The following is a 13175-nucleotide window of genomic DNA, read 5'->3' on the forward strand; positions in this document are numbered from 1 at the left end:
ACAGCCTCGAAGCACCCACCCCCAGCCCCTGCCACTCTCAGCAGCGCTCTCCTCTGTGGACGAGGAGCTGAGCGTGGGGCAGGGCGTTGGGAGCGAAGCTGGGGTGTGAGCCCAGATGCCCAACATCCAAATCCTTCCTCTATCAGACTCTACTGACTCACAATGGGGAGTTTTTAAACCCTGGCTGTGACTGCCCTAATGCTGCTGCTTGAGTGCCCTGCAAAACTCTCCTGCCCTGAGCAGCCCAGCACCCACGGGTGCCGAGCCTTGCACAGCAAACCTGCTCTCCCATTGGGATGGCAGGAGCGTGGATGCTACAGGCATTTCAGGTCACTCCAGAAATGTGCAACAGGAAAGCACGACCAGTGTTCATCCCTGAGTCCACAACGCAGGGGAAGCCTGTGAGCAGCAGGTTTTGGGGCACGCACAGAGGATCTGTTTTCACTCCAGTCTCCCCTGCGCTTCTCCCCAGAGCCCAGTCACTCCAGTCTCCCCTGCGCTTCTCAGGTCCCTGGACCTGTGGCCTATGGGGGCCGGTGTGTCCCTGTTCCTCAAAAACAGCACATATCAGCCTCTTCCTGAGTGACCTTCCAGGCTGACCCTGCCAATCTCCTCCGACCTGCCTTCCTGCAGCTCAGGAGAGCAACCACGAGCCACCACTTCCACACACACAGCCCCTTCCTCCAGCCACACAAGGAATTTTCCAGCAGGAGAAGACACGCTTTCCTCCAGTCAGTTAAAACAACTGCTACCATTCTCCCAGGATACTAACACCCCCGCTCCATATTTCTCCCAAGATTCAGCCCACGAGCGAGGTTTAGCAGCTCAGCAGCAATTTATCTGCCGACGCAGCCACCACACCGACACCAGCGCCGTCTCCTTCTGCTCCGGCTGCTGCTGCCACAGCCGAGCACCTTCCCAGCTTGGGCTTCCCATGACGCCAAGGTCTGATCCCCCCAGCATCCTACAGCCCTCAGGGAGGGGGATGGGGCTGGGGCAGCGGGATGATGACCTGCCCTTGTCTCTGTTGCCCAGCTGGGAGCCCCTCATCCCAAAAACATCTGGGACAGGCTGGCAGGGCTCTGTCCTCATCTCTGCACCAGGATTGTGGGCTGGGATTTTTTGCAAGAGTCAGGGAAAGCTTGTGCCATCAGGCAAACGTGAGCCTGTGGAGCGCAGCCGAGTTCAATTACCCCCCAGAATCGAGCAGTGCCAACCTCTCTGCTCCTCCAAGGCTCCTCTTAGGAACGTTAATGGAAACGTTAAAATCCCTGTATAAATAGTGATCTTTAAGAGTGTAAACAGAATAACAGATTGAACGTGCCATTATTGATTTTTTTTTCCCTTCACACACTTGCCAGGGTCAGGAAGTGTTTTCACTATTGATCCATCAATAATGCTTAGGAAACCCAAAATGCAAACCAGGACCTGGTCTAAGGAAAATGTTGCTGCACTGCTGAGCATCGGTTCTTCCCGGAGGATGGGGAGAGATGGACTGGATGGGAACATGGCACATCCCCTCCCTTTTTTCCTGTCCTGTGCTTACTGCAGCAGCTCCCTGAGCCTGTTCTGGGTGCTCTAAGCTGTATCCTGAGCTCTAGAAGGTGAACACGCACCAAGTGAGCAGCATTGCTGGCCCACATAGGAGCAAATCTAAGCTAAAACATGTACTTGAGATGTCAGTGAATTTCTCTGAGCAGGTAATTGGCAGCAAACAGCAATCCTCAGCAAACAGGACCTCATCGTGCAGCAACAAAGCACCTGTAAGGTTGTTATCCGAATTTAACTCAATTAACTACCATTTTCAGTGGTTTACACTCCAGAGTGATAAACAACATTGGAAATTCAATCCATGCTGTTTGCTGTTAAGTGACCAAATAAATCACCTTCCCAAGCGAGCAGCAAACCCTCCCCTTGTGAGACTCAGTGCCTACCTCCACGAGCACCCAGGGGTGCTGCAGTGCCCCGGGGCAGAAGCCCTGCCCTGACCCCACGGTCACAGAGAGAGCAAGAGAAGAAAGAAGGAGCGCAGCCAAAAAGCCCAAATGAAGCCTCAAAAAGACTTCAAAACCACCCTAAAAGTTTCTAGAAAAAGTTGCCTGCAAGAGCTTGCCATCCTAGCTCCCTCAGTCATTCTTACCTGGGTTGCTGCCGTGGCTGGGTGTCCCAGCTGCAGGACCTGAGCATGAGGGGGATGTAAAGAGCAAGGACATGGCCCAGAGCAGAAGTGGGTAATGGTCCAAGAGCAAAGTCTAATTTTTTGGAGCCCTGAATGGTTTGGGAGCAACTTCTTAAAGTCTGGCCAGGGTCTGTGAGAGGATCATCCCCGGCTCTGGTGGAGTCAGCCTGGGCTGGGGCAGCTCTGCCAAGGCTGGAGAGCAGCTGTGAGGTTGAGGACGGTTTTGTTTAAAGCACTATCCCTGGGAAAGTACTTCTGCAGCCCTGACTGAAATCCCTGGTGCTGCTGCTGTTCCTTGTCCCTATCACCCACAGCTCCTCCTCATCTTCAAGAGATGGGCTGAAGGCTACGGACGCAGCAAGTGGGTCCCTTCTCTCACCATCACACCCACATCTGCCTTTGGCAGGGAGGAATGAGAAAAGCCGTTTGCAGCGTAGAGCTGCCCCGTGCTGACGGTGCAGGGCTGCTGTTTGCTACGTGACCTTGGTCAACTGGATGCTCCTGGGCTGGTTCCCCATCCTTTCTTATCTCACCCACTGCAGGACATTCCTAGATGTCTGTATGGTCCCCACACGATAGAGCTCCAGATATTAGGTACTGCTAACAGAAAGCACCAAGTCATTACAACCTCAATCATTTCCATCCCCATTAAGCTTTCAGGGTGAAATTTAAGTGGGTGAGATCAGTCAGGACTTGCCCGCCACCCCCCAACCCTGCTGCCTCCCCCGTGCTTCCTTCCACCCTCACGGGTGAGGAGTGGGACGCAAATATGACGCGGAAAGCCATGGCACAACTTGCCTCAGCCTGTTCTGCCCCCGAACCAAACCTGGCCCGTCAGCACTCGTTAGTAAATGAGAAATCAGGCTCTGCCCTCTCGCTCAGCTGGGGGCATCATACCTGCTACCCAGGCAGCTCCCTGGGGCTGTCCCAGTGCGTGACCCGCTGCATGCTCATAGTCCAAGTACCTCTGAGCATCCAGCCTTACGTGGAAATTCGCTTTCCTCTCCGAGATTCCGAGTGAGAGGCAGCTTATAAGGGATGTACAGGGTAACCGAGGCCAGAATGGAAATGCAGGGGAGGTGGCTGCTTTCAGAAGCGTGGAGGCATCTAGAAACAAGCAAAAGCAACCCCACCAGCAGAGAAAGAGAGAAACAAAGCGTTACCTTGCCAAGGATAGAAAGCGCTCAGAAGAGATCTGATCTTCCATGAGGTTACCTGAGAGTGTAATTTCATATGTGCTACCAAAATAGACTGCAGAGCAGTTAATGTGTTTAGATTATCTAAATTGCTTAACAAGAAAGTCAATAATGTAAGTAGAAATTAAATCAAGCCAGAGCTAGGCCAACAAACAGTGGGGAGATCTCTCGCAGCTGCGGGAGGCAGTGCCCTTCTTCCCCTTTTCTCCACCCTCAGTTTGGAGTTGGGTGCTGGGTTTAGCTACAGCCGTGCCTCCCCACTACAGACCCACAAGCTTCAGCCAATTAATACTCTCCGAATAATGAGATTAAAGATGAATCTTTTGCGTTTTAGCATTGCTGGTTACTCAGCCTGATGGAAGGGGCTCCCTGATACCTCAGGGAATGGGAGAGGTGGGGAGGATTTATATCCTGCACAGGGCATAGGCCGGAGCAAACCGCAAACCCACACCAGCCACATCATGCTCTTCTCAACTGGGATTTCCAAGATGCAAAAGGAAAGGAAAGAGGGAAACCGAGTCACAGCCTGCACACACACACACACGCACGCGCTACTGACAGCGGCGCGCAGACCTCTGCTGATGTGCCAGGTCCGGTTAGCAAAAGGCTCGGCCATCGATGCATAAGCAAAACGGGTGCATGTCTTTGCTTTGCATACGCGTCGTTTGCAAGAGGCCCCGCGTTTCCCGCATTTCACCGTCCGTCCGCTTATGCAAACGCTGCAAAAAGTCACATGCCTAGTCCAGGGCCCGATCCTGAAGCACTTACGCCATGAGCAACATGGGTCATGCGAGTAATCCTCAGCAGGACTACTCCCAAGATCAATATGTTATTTATGGCATAAATATTTACAGGATTAAACCTGGCTGCGCGAGCCCATCCCTTACAGCCAGGCAAGGCACGAGGAGATGTCCAGCCTGGCATCTCTGCCTCCAGACGGGATGCGTGGTTTAACATCGATGGTGTTGAGCCAGTGCCACCATGTTGTTCTGAGCCTACCTAATTTTTGCATGCATGCACGAAGCCTTTCTTCAAGATTTGACACTCTGTTCTGAAGCTCTTCGTAGTCATAGGCGCCAATCTCTTCCTGGAGTTCGTTTAGAACTGACGTCAGATTCTGGACCTCCTCTTTAAACTGCAATACCAATTTTGCATCGGCTTTGTACTCTTCCAACACTGGTATCAAAGGCCTAAGTTCCTCCATTTTCGCTTTTATTGCCTGCAAGGTTAAAATAAGCTTGGTTCAGTGCTATGCGTGCAAAAATCTGCAACACTCTGCCTTGACCTGGTTGCTTCCTACGTGAGTGCAACGTTCATATCCCACAATTATTATCATTAAAATTATTTTAGTTATTATTTTGGTCCAAATGATGTATTGGAAAGAACATATTAAACAGGCTGCAGAACACCAAAATATTTGGGAAAGGCCTTTATTTGTCATTTTTAGAATGCAACATCTTAGGGTTACATGCTTCAGGTCACATACACAAAGAGTTCTTTTTTTTTTTTTTTTTCTTTCCAAAAAATAAAATAAAATAATATATATATATGCATTGACAAGGGTTTCAAACTATTCATGAAATGCATCTACAATTGCATGCAAAGGAAGATCTCGGCTGTGTGGTTCAAGGTTCCTTAGTGAGATATGGTGCTAATTTGGAAAATAATCAAAAAAATAAATGCATGGTGCAAAATGCTCTGTGGCCCTCTTTTCATGGTTACATGGGAGTGAACTGCTTCTTCAGTCACTGCAGCATTGAAAAAACTTGCTTTTAAGTTAGCCCTGTAAGCAAGAAAATGAAATACTGTTGAGGATCTAGCTCACTAACCTGCCTTATATAGATAGCCATTCATAACAAATACTCTCACGGAACTAAAGAGAAAAAAAAAGAAACACAAGAGCTCCAAACCACTCACATTTTAATGCTGGCATTAGCAGAAACAAAATGCTGCGGCTGTTGTTTCAAATGGTGCTTTGGCAGCAAATTAGACAAAAATTCCTTACTGTTTTTAGGCATGCTCTAAAGAACATAAAAATCAAAGTCGTTATCAAATTTATTTTGCGGAAACGAAGACTTTTTTTCCTTTTTTTTAATTAAAAGAAGGCCTCGTTTAAAGGCACGGGATGCAGCATTTTGTTAAAGATGCTTTGCTCCAGCAGCTAATGAGTAGACATAAATATGCATGCACCTACGCGTTAATGAAGCATGTCAGTACACACAGAATACCTGGTGCTGCTTAAACTACTGCACGCTGCCCAAATTCACAGCGCTCAGGGCTGTGACATCTGGCTGGCTGCTGAAGTGAACGGGATCAGAAATTGGTCCTCAGCCTCATTTCTTTCCTTCCCATCCCCTCCTATTTAAGTCAAGAGGCTTTCCCTCCTGCAGTTTGCATGTGGGGAATATATTTATTTTCTTATTTACTTGCACTGCCTGGTGCAAGCTCTCTGGCAGGCAAAGGGGAGGATTAAACTCACCAGAATGAATGGGGGGGCAAAAATAAAGAAGGAAAAAAGGAAACTCATGCTTAAATCAGAAAGATGGTCCTTACATCCAGACTGTGAGGCTAAATTTAGGATCCTGTGATAACTGGAGATAGGGAGTGGAGGAGGTGGAGTTGGTAGAAAGTTTTAAGAACCTTCTTCCCAGCTTTTTATGAGGTAAACTTGGTATTTAATGTATCATCTAAAAATATACTGCTTTACAATACCAGCCAGCTGGGCATCTGCCTGGAAATAAGGATGGGAATCTGCTTGGTGGCTCACCAGAAATGTCCCTAAAATTTCACTAGAAATCTTCTTGATTTCTTTTCTATCTCTATTAATCCAAAACATTACCAACATCTAACATTCCAACTACTGCTGACAGCCTCTTTTTGGCAATTCTATCTGTCCTCCATCAAGTTTGTGGAAGCTCGAGCATTGCTCGCAATGACGGCTTCATTTAAAAGGCTGATCGCTTTACTAATAACCTGTACGACACCAGGACAAAACACGTATAATCCATGGGAAGGTGCCGGCTCTGCTGCCAACACCATTCATTCCAACCTGGACCTTTGCACAGCCTTGAGTCGTGCAGTTTGCACGAGGACAGCTGCAATAGTTGTGATTTTGGGATATCTGGGGGGGTTGATCGCTTTGTTTGACTGCCCTGTTGCTACAATCACCCCACGGATGGAAGCGATTTGGTGACAGCTCGTAGTGATCTGCCAGGTGCTGCAGAAATGGAAACAGAGCCCCAGCTCCTGGATCTTCCCAAGAAAATTTGGAGGGAAACCCACCTCGCCCTGATCTCAGCTGCCCCAGGGTCTCCCTGCAGACCCTCTCTCACGGAACAATCCTACGCTGCCCTGTTTGAGGCACCCAGGGGGATTGTGGGTACGGGAACACACAGATTTAGGCTTTTACCCTATAGAAAAACATATTGCGGCTGAGGATGCGATGCCGTGACCTGGGTCTGGCCGTGCTTTGGAGAGGAGGGGGCTCCATGGGTGGGTGGCCGCCAGCGCCGTGTACAACCGGACCAACGGCTGCGTGAGCTGATGGGGACTGGGACCATGGTCCCGTGCACAGCCCGCTAAATCCCTAGCCACAGTTTGGTTAGCAGTTTGGAAAACAGACATACCTTAAACTGCCTTGCCAGATGCTGCTTGTGGCTTTCTTCCACTTGTTTAAATTTGGATTCCAGTCCCCTCATCTGGTTTTCCATCTTCTCAACATACTGTAGGTCTCTCTGAGTCCGCCTGTCCAACACCTCTATCGACTGGGACATGTTTTGCACCTGTCAAACGAGAAGGGACTCATTAAGGTGTCGCTTCACCAGCAGCGACGCAGCCCCGCCTGCATCCCAACGCCGAACGCAGACCTTTTCCTACACAGTCAACAAAGCTAAAGGCTAATCAGCCTCTGCATTATTTACTAGTTAATCAACAGCATCTCATAGTTTTATGACCCCCATGCTCTAAACTACAGCAAATTGGTTTCATAAACATTTATTCTGCCGCGCTGCAGAGAATAATTTAACAATCACACATGCAAATAAGGGTTGTAGTCGAGGCTAAAACGCATCACTCACGATGGCCTCTCTGAGAGGCTGGCATGGCACCCGCCGTCGTGCGAGGAGAGGCTCTTAGTCGAGCCAGAAGCACGTCTGACTACGAGAAACACTTCTGCTGAGGTGCACATTATCATTACTCCGTGTACGCAAGTGACACTTACTGATTGCCTAAGTGCAAACTTTACTCCCAGCTAGTAAAAACTTCATTATCCAAACAGCCCTACTGTTTATACAGCATCTGCCACAACAAATCCAGCTGCAGGTGAGGGCATCTGGAAACGGGGAAGTACGGCGGGAGCTCCCGCTCTGGCTGGCCCCACTGGTGCCTGCCCTCTCCGGAGGTTGTGCTGCGTCGGCATATTTTCCAGCCGACCGATGCCGCATCCCCGCGGCTCCCCGCGCAGCACCCATCTGGCCCTGCCGAAGGAGTGATGCAAGAAGGTTGGCTGGGCTCATCGTGAGAAAAAAAGAGCTGGAGGTGTAAGGAGGGAAGGGAAATGATAGCTACGCTGACCTGATTTTGAAGGTTGGCTGCCATCTGATTTATTAAGATATTCTCTTCTCTCATTTTTAGGCTAGGCGAGGGTAAACAAGCTCTGACTCAGGCACCTAAGCATCTATTTAGCATTAAGCAATGGGTGTAAATGAAGGTCTTTGCATCGGGAATGGCTGTGTTCGTACTGCAGTTTGGACATTACGGGGCTCAGCTGCCGTGCTACCCACCAAAATGTGACTGTCGGCACTGGGAGGGACGGTGCCGGTGTTTAAAATGAATCAGGCATCCCGGCGTGCTGCTGCATCGCAGCCCTAACTAAAGGCACCCTGGTTCAAGTCTCTTCATCTGCGGGTGTCTAAGCAAAACCCAAGTGCGAGCCAGCGCTGTCCCTGCAGATCCGCTCCCAGAGCCCATGCTGCCACATCCGCTCCTGTCTCCGTCCTCGCCAAAGCCACGCGCAGACAGGCTGGGACGGGGAAAGAACAGCGCAAGTGCAAAAGCACCTCCAGCAGATCACGCTGGGCTTCTGCAACTTACCTGGAGGGACAGAGCGAGGGGACGGCGGGACACCCGCACGCAGCCAGGTCTCGGAGGCTACTTGCTGAAACCAGCATAGGTCAAATGCCAACTTTGGCGTCTGCATCTCTGAAGGGATCAAAATGCCCATTGCTCATGCACAATGACAAGAAAACTATTACAGGGAACTATTAAAAATGTATGGACAACCTACATTTCAAAGGCCAACAGCGAGGAAACATTTTGTACAACCAGTACAACTGCTCCGGGGGTCTAGTAGTCTTCCTTAGCAAAGGTGAAGCTATTTTAGGTCTCTGAGTCCCAGCACAACACCCCGAGAGGAACCAGCACCCAACCTGACAACCACCAAGGACCTGCTCAGGGAGGTGCGAGGAGCAGGGAAGGGCAGGACAAGCCCCTCTTCGTTTGAAGAGGAAAAGAGCAGAGCTGAGCTCAGCCCGAGCCCACACCTCCCCCAGGGTATGTGAGCTCTCGGTGGACACGCTGGGTGCTAATGTACCTGGGCTGGATGTGGAGGAGTTTGAAGACCTCTCTCTCTACCCTGAGGCAGAAGACAGGAAATCTTAGACAAGCATGAGTGGTCTGCAGATATTTTTATCCTGGTTATCCAGTCTATTCTCCTGTGAGTCGAGCTGTATCTACATAGCAGAATTGTTCCAATGGGTTGGAATAGGAATGACTTGTAGGGATTATCGAAAATTGATCTCATTTATTCCACTAATGCCTAACTCAAATTAAAGACCAAGCTGTAAGTAATCAGAAAAGAGCATTTCTGTAACGATATGCCAGTATCTGACCCCGCAGGGCCTGAGCAAGGCCACGGGAAGGCTCTTTACGCTGCCTCTTGGGTGGTGGGGAGGGAGAGACAGACTCTGCTAGGAAATGAATCAGAGCCTCCTGCTCAGGCTTCTGCTGTGAATCACCTCTGGAGGAGTCTGCCTCTCCCCTGACTGCAGAGGAAAATAGCCTCCTCGCACGTCTCTAAACTGAGACGCCTAAAATTAGCTGCTGTGCTATTTCAGGGATGTGTTTTACAAGCCCGGACTCTGACTATCTGTTGCCCATATTGTTTTCAACCAGGGGATATTCTGGCCAGACTTGTAAAAGTCAGTCTCCATTGTTCCTGATCTCTGCGTGCTTCATCAGCTGAAGATCTACTTGTCCTCCTTCATTAGCATATTAAGCCCTTGATCCAGCAAAGTACTTTGGCACATGATTAGATTTCAATGAGACTATTCATAGCTTAAACCTAAGCATGTACATAAGTGCTCTAATGAACTGAGACCGAAGGATACTGTCTCTCCAATTCCCTCAGCTTCATCCATTAAGCGCTATCCTCAAACATCAGCTAAAATGCTTTTTGCCTCCGTTGGTGGAGCACGCACTCTCAACGTGAAACCTCATCTTCCATCAGGCTAATGGGAGAGAGATACCTGCGACTGTCTTGGGGAAAAGAGTTAGTTTTAGCATTTGAAATCGAAAATTGATACAAATGAAACTTCCAGCGCTGTTCTTGTCATCTTGTTTGACACAGAATTAAGCCAGAGTAACAGAGAGTCAATACTGGCCTGATGACCCTAGTGTGATTTATATGGTCAAAGCCATGGTTCAAACCCTCCTCCAGCTTCCCTGTAGATCAGCCTTTCATGCCAGCTCAAAAGAGCTGTTCTAAACCCATCTTTGGGGTTTGAATTGGGATGAATCTTTAGCTTTGGATAGCTGGACAAACTGGTGGAGCGATTGCAGGAGGCATCTTGAGGGAGACGTTTGTGGTCTGTTGGAAGAATTAGCAGAGAGCTGGACTCAGCCGATGGACCCGGACATGAAAAGCTCACCTTGTAAGGTCTGTAGTGGCAAAGCAAAGGCTGAGGAGAGATGTCATTGTCGTTCCTATATACACCTCAGAGTGATTACAAAGGAACAAAAAGAACTGTTTAATCTGGAAATCAGTGCTGGCAAAGCATAAGAATGGGCAGGAAGCCAAAACTGGTTTAACCATCAGAGGAGGAAGTCCTCCCAGATAACAAGGCCAAAAAACCAAATAAAAATCCATCCGAAGATAAAACATAATCTGTTTGCGAACAGGATTTAGGTGATGTCTTGGTCTGGCTGCAGTCCAAGATCTGGACTCAGCACCTGACACATATAAGGCTGGAAGGACTCCGTGTACTCCAGCCAAAGATGAGCTCAGACACCTCCGTGTCAAAACACAGGCTGAACAGTTTGTGCGGTGGCGAGCAGACCTGGCTCACCTTCCCTCACTTAACGCCTGCTCTTCAAACTGACGGGGTGCCCAGGATTCACTTGCAAGCAGCGTGAACTGCAGTTTCTACACGTATGTCTGTGTCCATGTGTCGAGGGTAGACGGGGTCTTGGCAGCTTTGAGCCTCAAAGTACATTCGGCTGCTGAAGCCTCTGTGCAGAGATTTCTCACTGAAGATGCTGTAATTGGTTTGTGTACACACATACACACACTCACGCTCAAATGCAGCTTATTTCTTGCCCGTAAAAGCAATGCCTTATTATTTCCATAGGTGACTGCCAGGTCTCCTCCTTTGAAAATCCAAACCCAATTACCTCTTTGACACATTACGTTTCTTCATCTGCTGGCAGAGAGAAATTGGGAGATGTGAGTCTTCCCATCGTGAAGCTAGAATTAAAATGTCAGGTGAGGAAAAGGGTTTTCAGGTTTGAAATCCTTCCTGGGAAGCTGGAAGCTCTTCTCCGTAGCTGCATTTTCCTATAGGGATTATCATTCCAGCCTTCATCAAGATCAGATGTCTGGCACTAAGAGCCCATTCTTTATTTTGGGGTTTTCATATAGGTTAGCGTAGGAGTGAGACGCAGACAGATCAGCAGGCAGGTAACATATCCCCAGAACACATGCCCTGAAATACCGCTCCTCCCTCACTATCCATTGGCAGCCGGAGAGCTGCATAAAGGAAAAATCACTGAGCACTTACACCCTCCGCACAGGAACTGGTGTTATCCCAGGTCTCGAACGCCCAACTCGCCTGCCCATTAGCAGAGGGCACTGGGTCAAATCCTGCTTGTTTAACACAAATGAGCGGTTCTGGGAACACGATGGCTCTCGGACGCCCGGGTCACCTGCTCATGTAACGCCTGCTGCCTCTTAGACAAATGCTATTGGACCGATCGCTGTTACTGCTCAGGGAAATAAAAGCTTGAGTGGGATTATTTTTAGAAGCCTCTGACATACCAAAGAGATGTTTTAGGGCTAAATGTTTCCTGCCTCACTTTATCGTCCTTATCACACAGGAAAATCAGTTAAGTGTAGGTTTAATACTGTTATGAGTGACTAATACATCAACTTCCCAAAAGCAGCAGGATAAAAATTACTTTGTCATGCACAACACATGCCAACATAGCATTAGGGCATGAAGGATAATTACATATCCAGCACAGGAGTCCACTTATATTTTAAAGAGGAGAGCACCATTTCGCATGAAACAGCATTTCTTCAATGAAATCTACTATCTGGAAAATTTCTTGTTATCGGGAATGTTTCCCTAATGAGATTCTTTGATCTCTTTGGACAGCAGACCATTAAAAACTAATCAAGTCGATGTCAACATTAGAAAGAAAACCACTAACTGTCATTTCTGTGCTATTTGATGCCAACAGCTTGTACTGTTTTATTTGACCTTTTTAATATCAGCTTGGCCAGGAAAGCACGGGCTTTACATTTTTAATTCCATCTTCTCTCATTCTTGTTGAGGCTCATCCTTTGGAACTGCTTGTGTTAACGTAATGAAAAAAATAAGTAAATTACACATTTTGGGGTTTGGAATTTTTTTTTTTTTTTTTAGTGATATGGTTCAATATTGTTGCTTTCATCTCAGCAGTTTTAACCTGACCTGAAGCCACGGTCCTCTTTCCTCTGTGCCTCAGAAACACTGCGAGATTTATCCTCCCAACCGCCGCTGATTATTCCCCACCACACGCTTGGGGACAGCTACGGCACGGGAGGGCTGGCCCAAGGAGTCCATCTTCCCTGGAAACCAAGGCTCAGCCCAGCTCACTCAGGTTTTCACTCCCAACATCATGCCAAACCAAACCACCTTTCCCAGACGGGGTCAACCATTACCTTTTCTAATAGTTGTCTCAGCTGCTTTGTCCTGGCATCACGCGAACACATCGTCTGTTGAGGTGCCACCACTGTGCATATACAACGTCCCTCGCTATCCTGGGCAGAGCTGTAGACCTGCCAGCTTTCCTCTGGGTTGGTAGGCAACACCTAATTAACACAGGGAAAAAAGTGGGGGGAGGCCTGGCAGGTGGAGGAAGCAGCGTGGAAGTGGCAGATGCCGGAGCTGTGCTGGAAGCGGAGGGAGGCTCCTCTGAGGGCCCAGCTGACAGAATTCACTTGCAATGCAAAAATACAGGTTGGGGACAAATAAAAGGGTCTGAAAAGGAGAGGAAAGCAAGAGCTGAAGCAACGCATGGGGAGGAGGGAAGCCGGGAAGCAGCGAGCGTTGCGGCGTGCTGGAAGGCACCGAGCACGTCGGGGCTGGGAGCTGTTACAGAGCACTCGACTTCTCCTTGACACGGTGAGGAGGATGTGCCCGGGCTACCAGGGAGGACAGGGTGTACTGGGTGAGGGCTGAGCGGGGAGCACTGTGCCACTGCAGAGCTCGCCCAGCTCCGGCAGCAGGAAAATCAGCTCTTCTGAGTAAACGGACACCCGG

At 49.0% G+C, this 13175-nt stretch overlaps 1 protein-coding gene across 1 annotated transcript in view; it reads right to left on the bottom strand.

The window, feature by feature from the left end:
* Positions 1 to 12732, bottom strand: part of OLFM1 (olfactomedin 1) — a 20430-nt gene extending 7698 nt beyond the window's left edge. Inside the window, exons 1-3 of the mRNA XM_010158794.1 lie at positions 12575 to 12732; positions 7002 to 7157; positions 4375 to 4594 (exon numbers count right to left, since the gene is read on the bottom strand). Coding sequence (XP_010157096.1) covers positions 4375 to 4594; positions 7002 to 7157; positions 12575 to 12625 — 427 coding nt within the window. The 5' untranslated portion in view covers positions 12626 to 12732. The remainder of the gene's footprint in view (positions 1 to 4374; positions 4595 to 7001; positions 7158 to 12574) is intronic.
* Between the last annotated feature and the right edge of the window lie 443 nt (positions 12733 to 13175).

The sequence above is a fragment of the Eurypyga helias genome, unplaced genomic scaffold (genome assembly GCF_000690775.1).
Source record: "Eurypyga helias isolate BGI_N326 unplaced genomic scaffold, ASM69077v1 scaffold8849, whole genome shotgun sequence".
In the NCBI taxonomy this organism is placed as follows: domain Eukaryota; kingdom Metazoa; phylum Chordata; class Aves; order Eurypygiformes; family Eurypygidae; genus Eurypyga; species Eurypyga helias.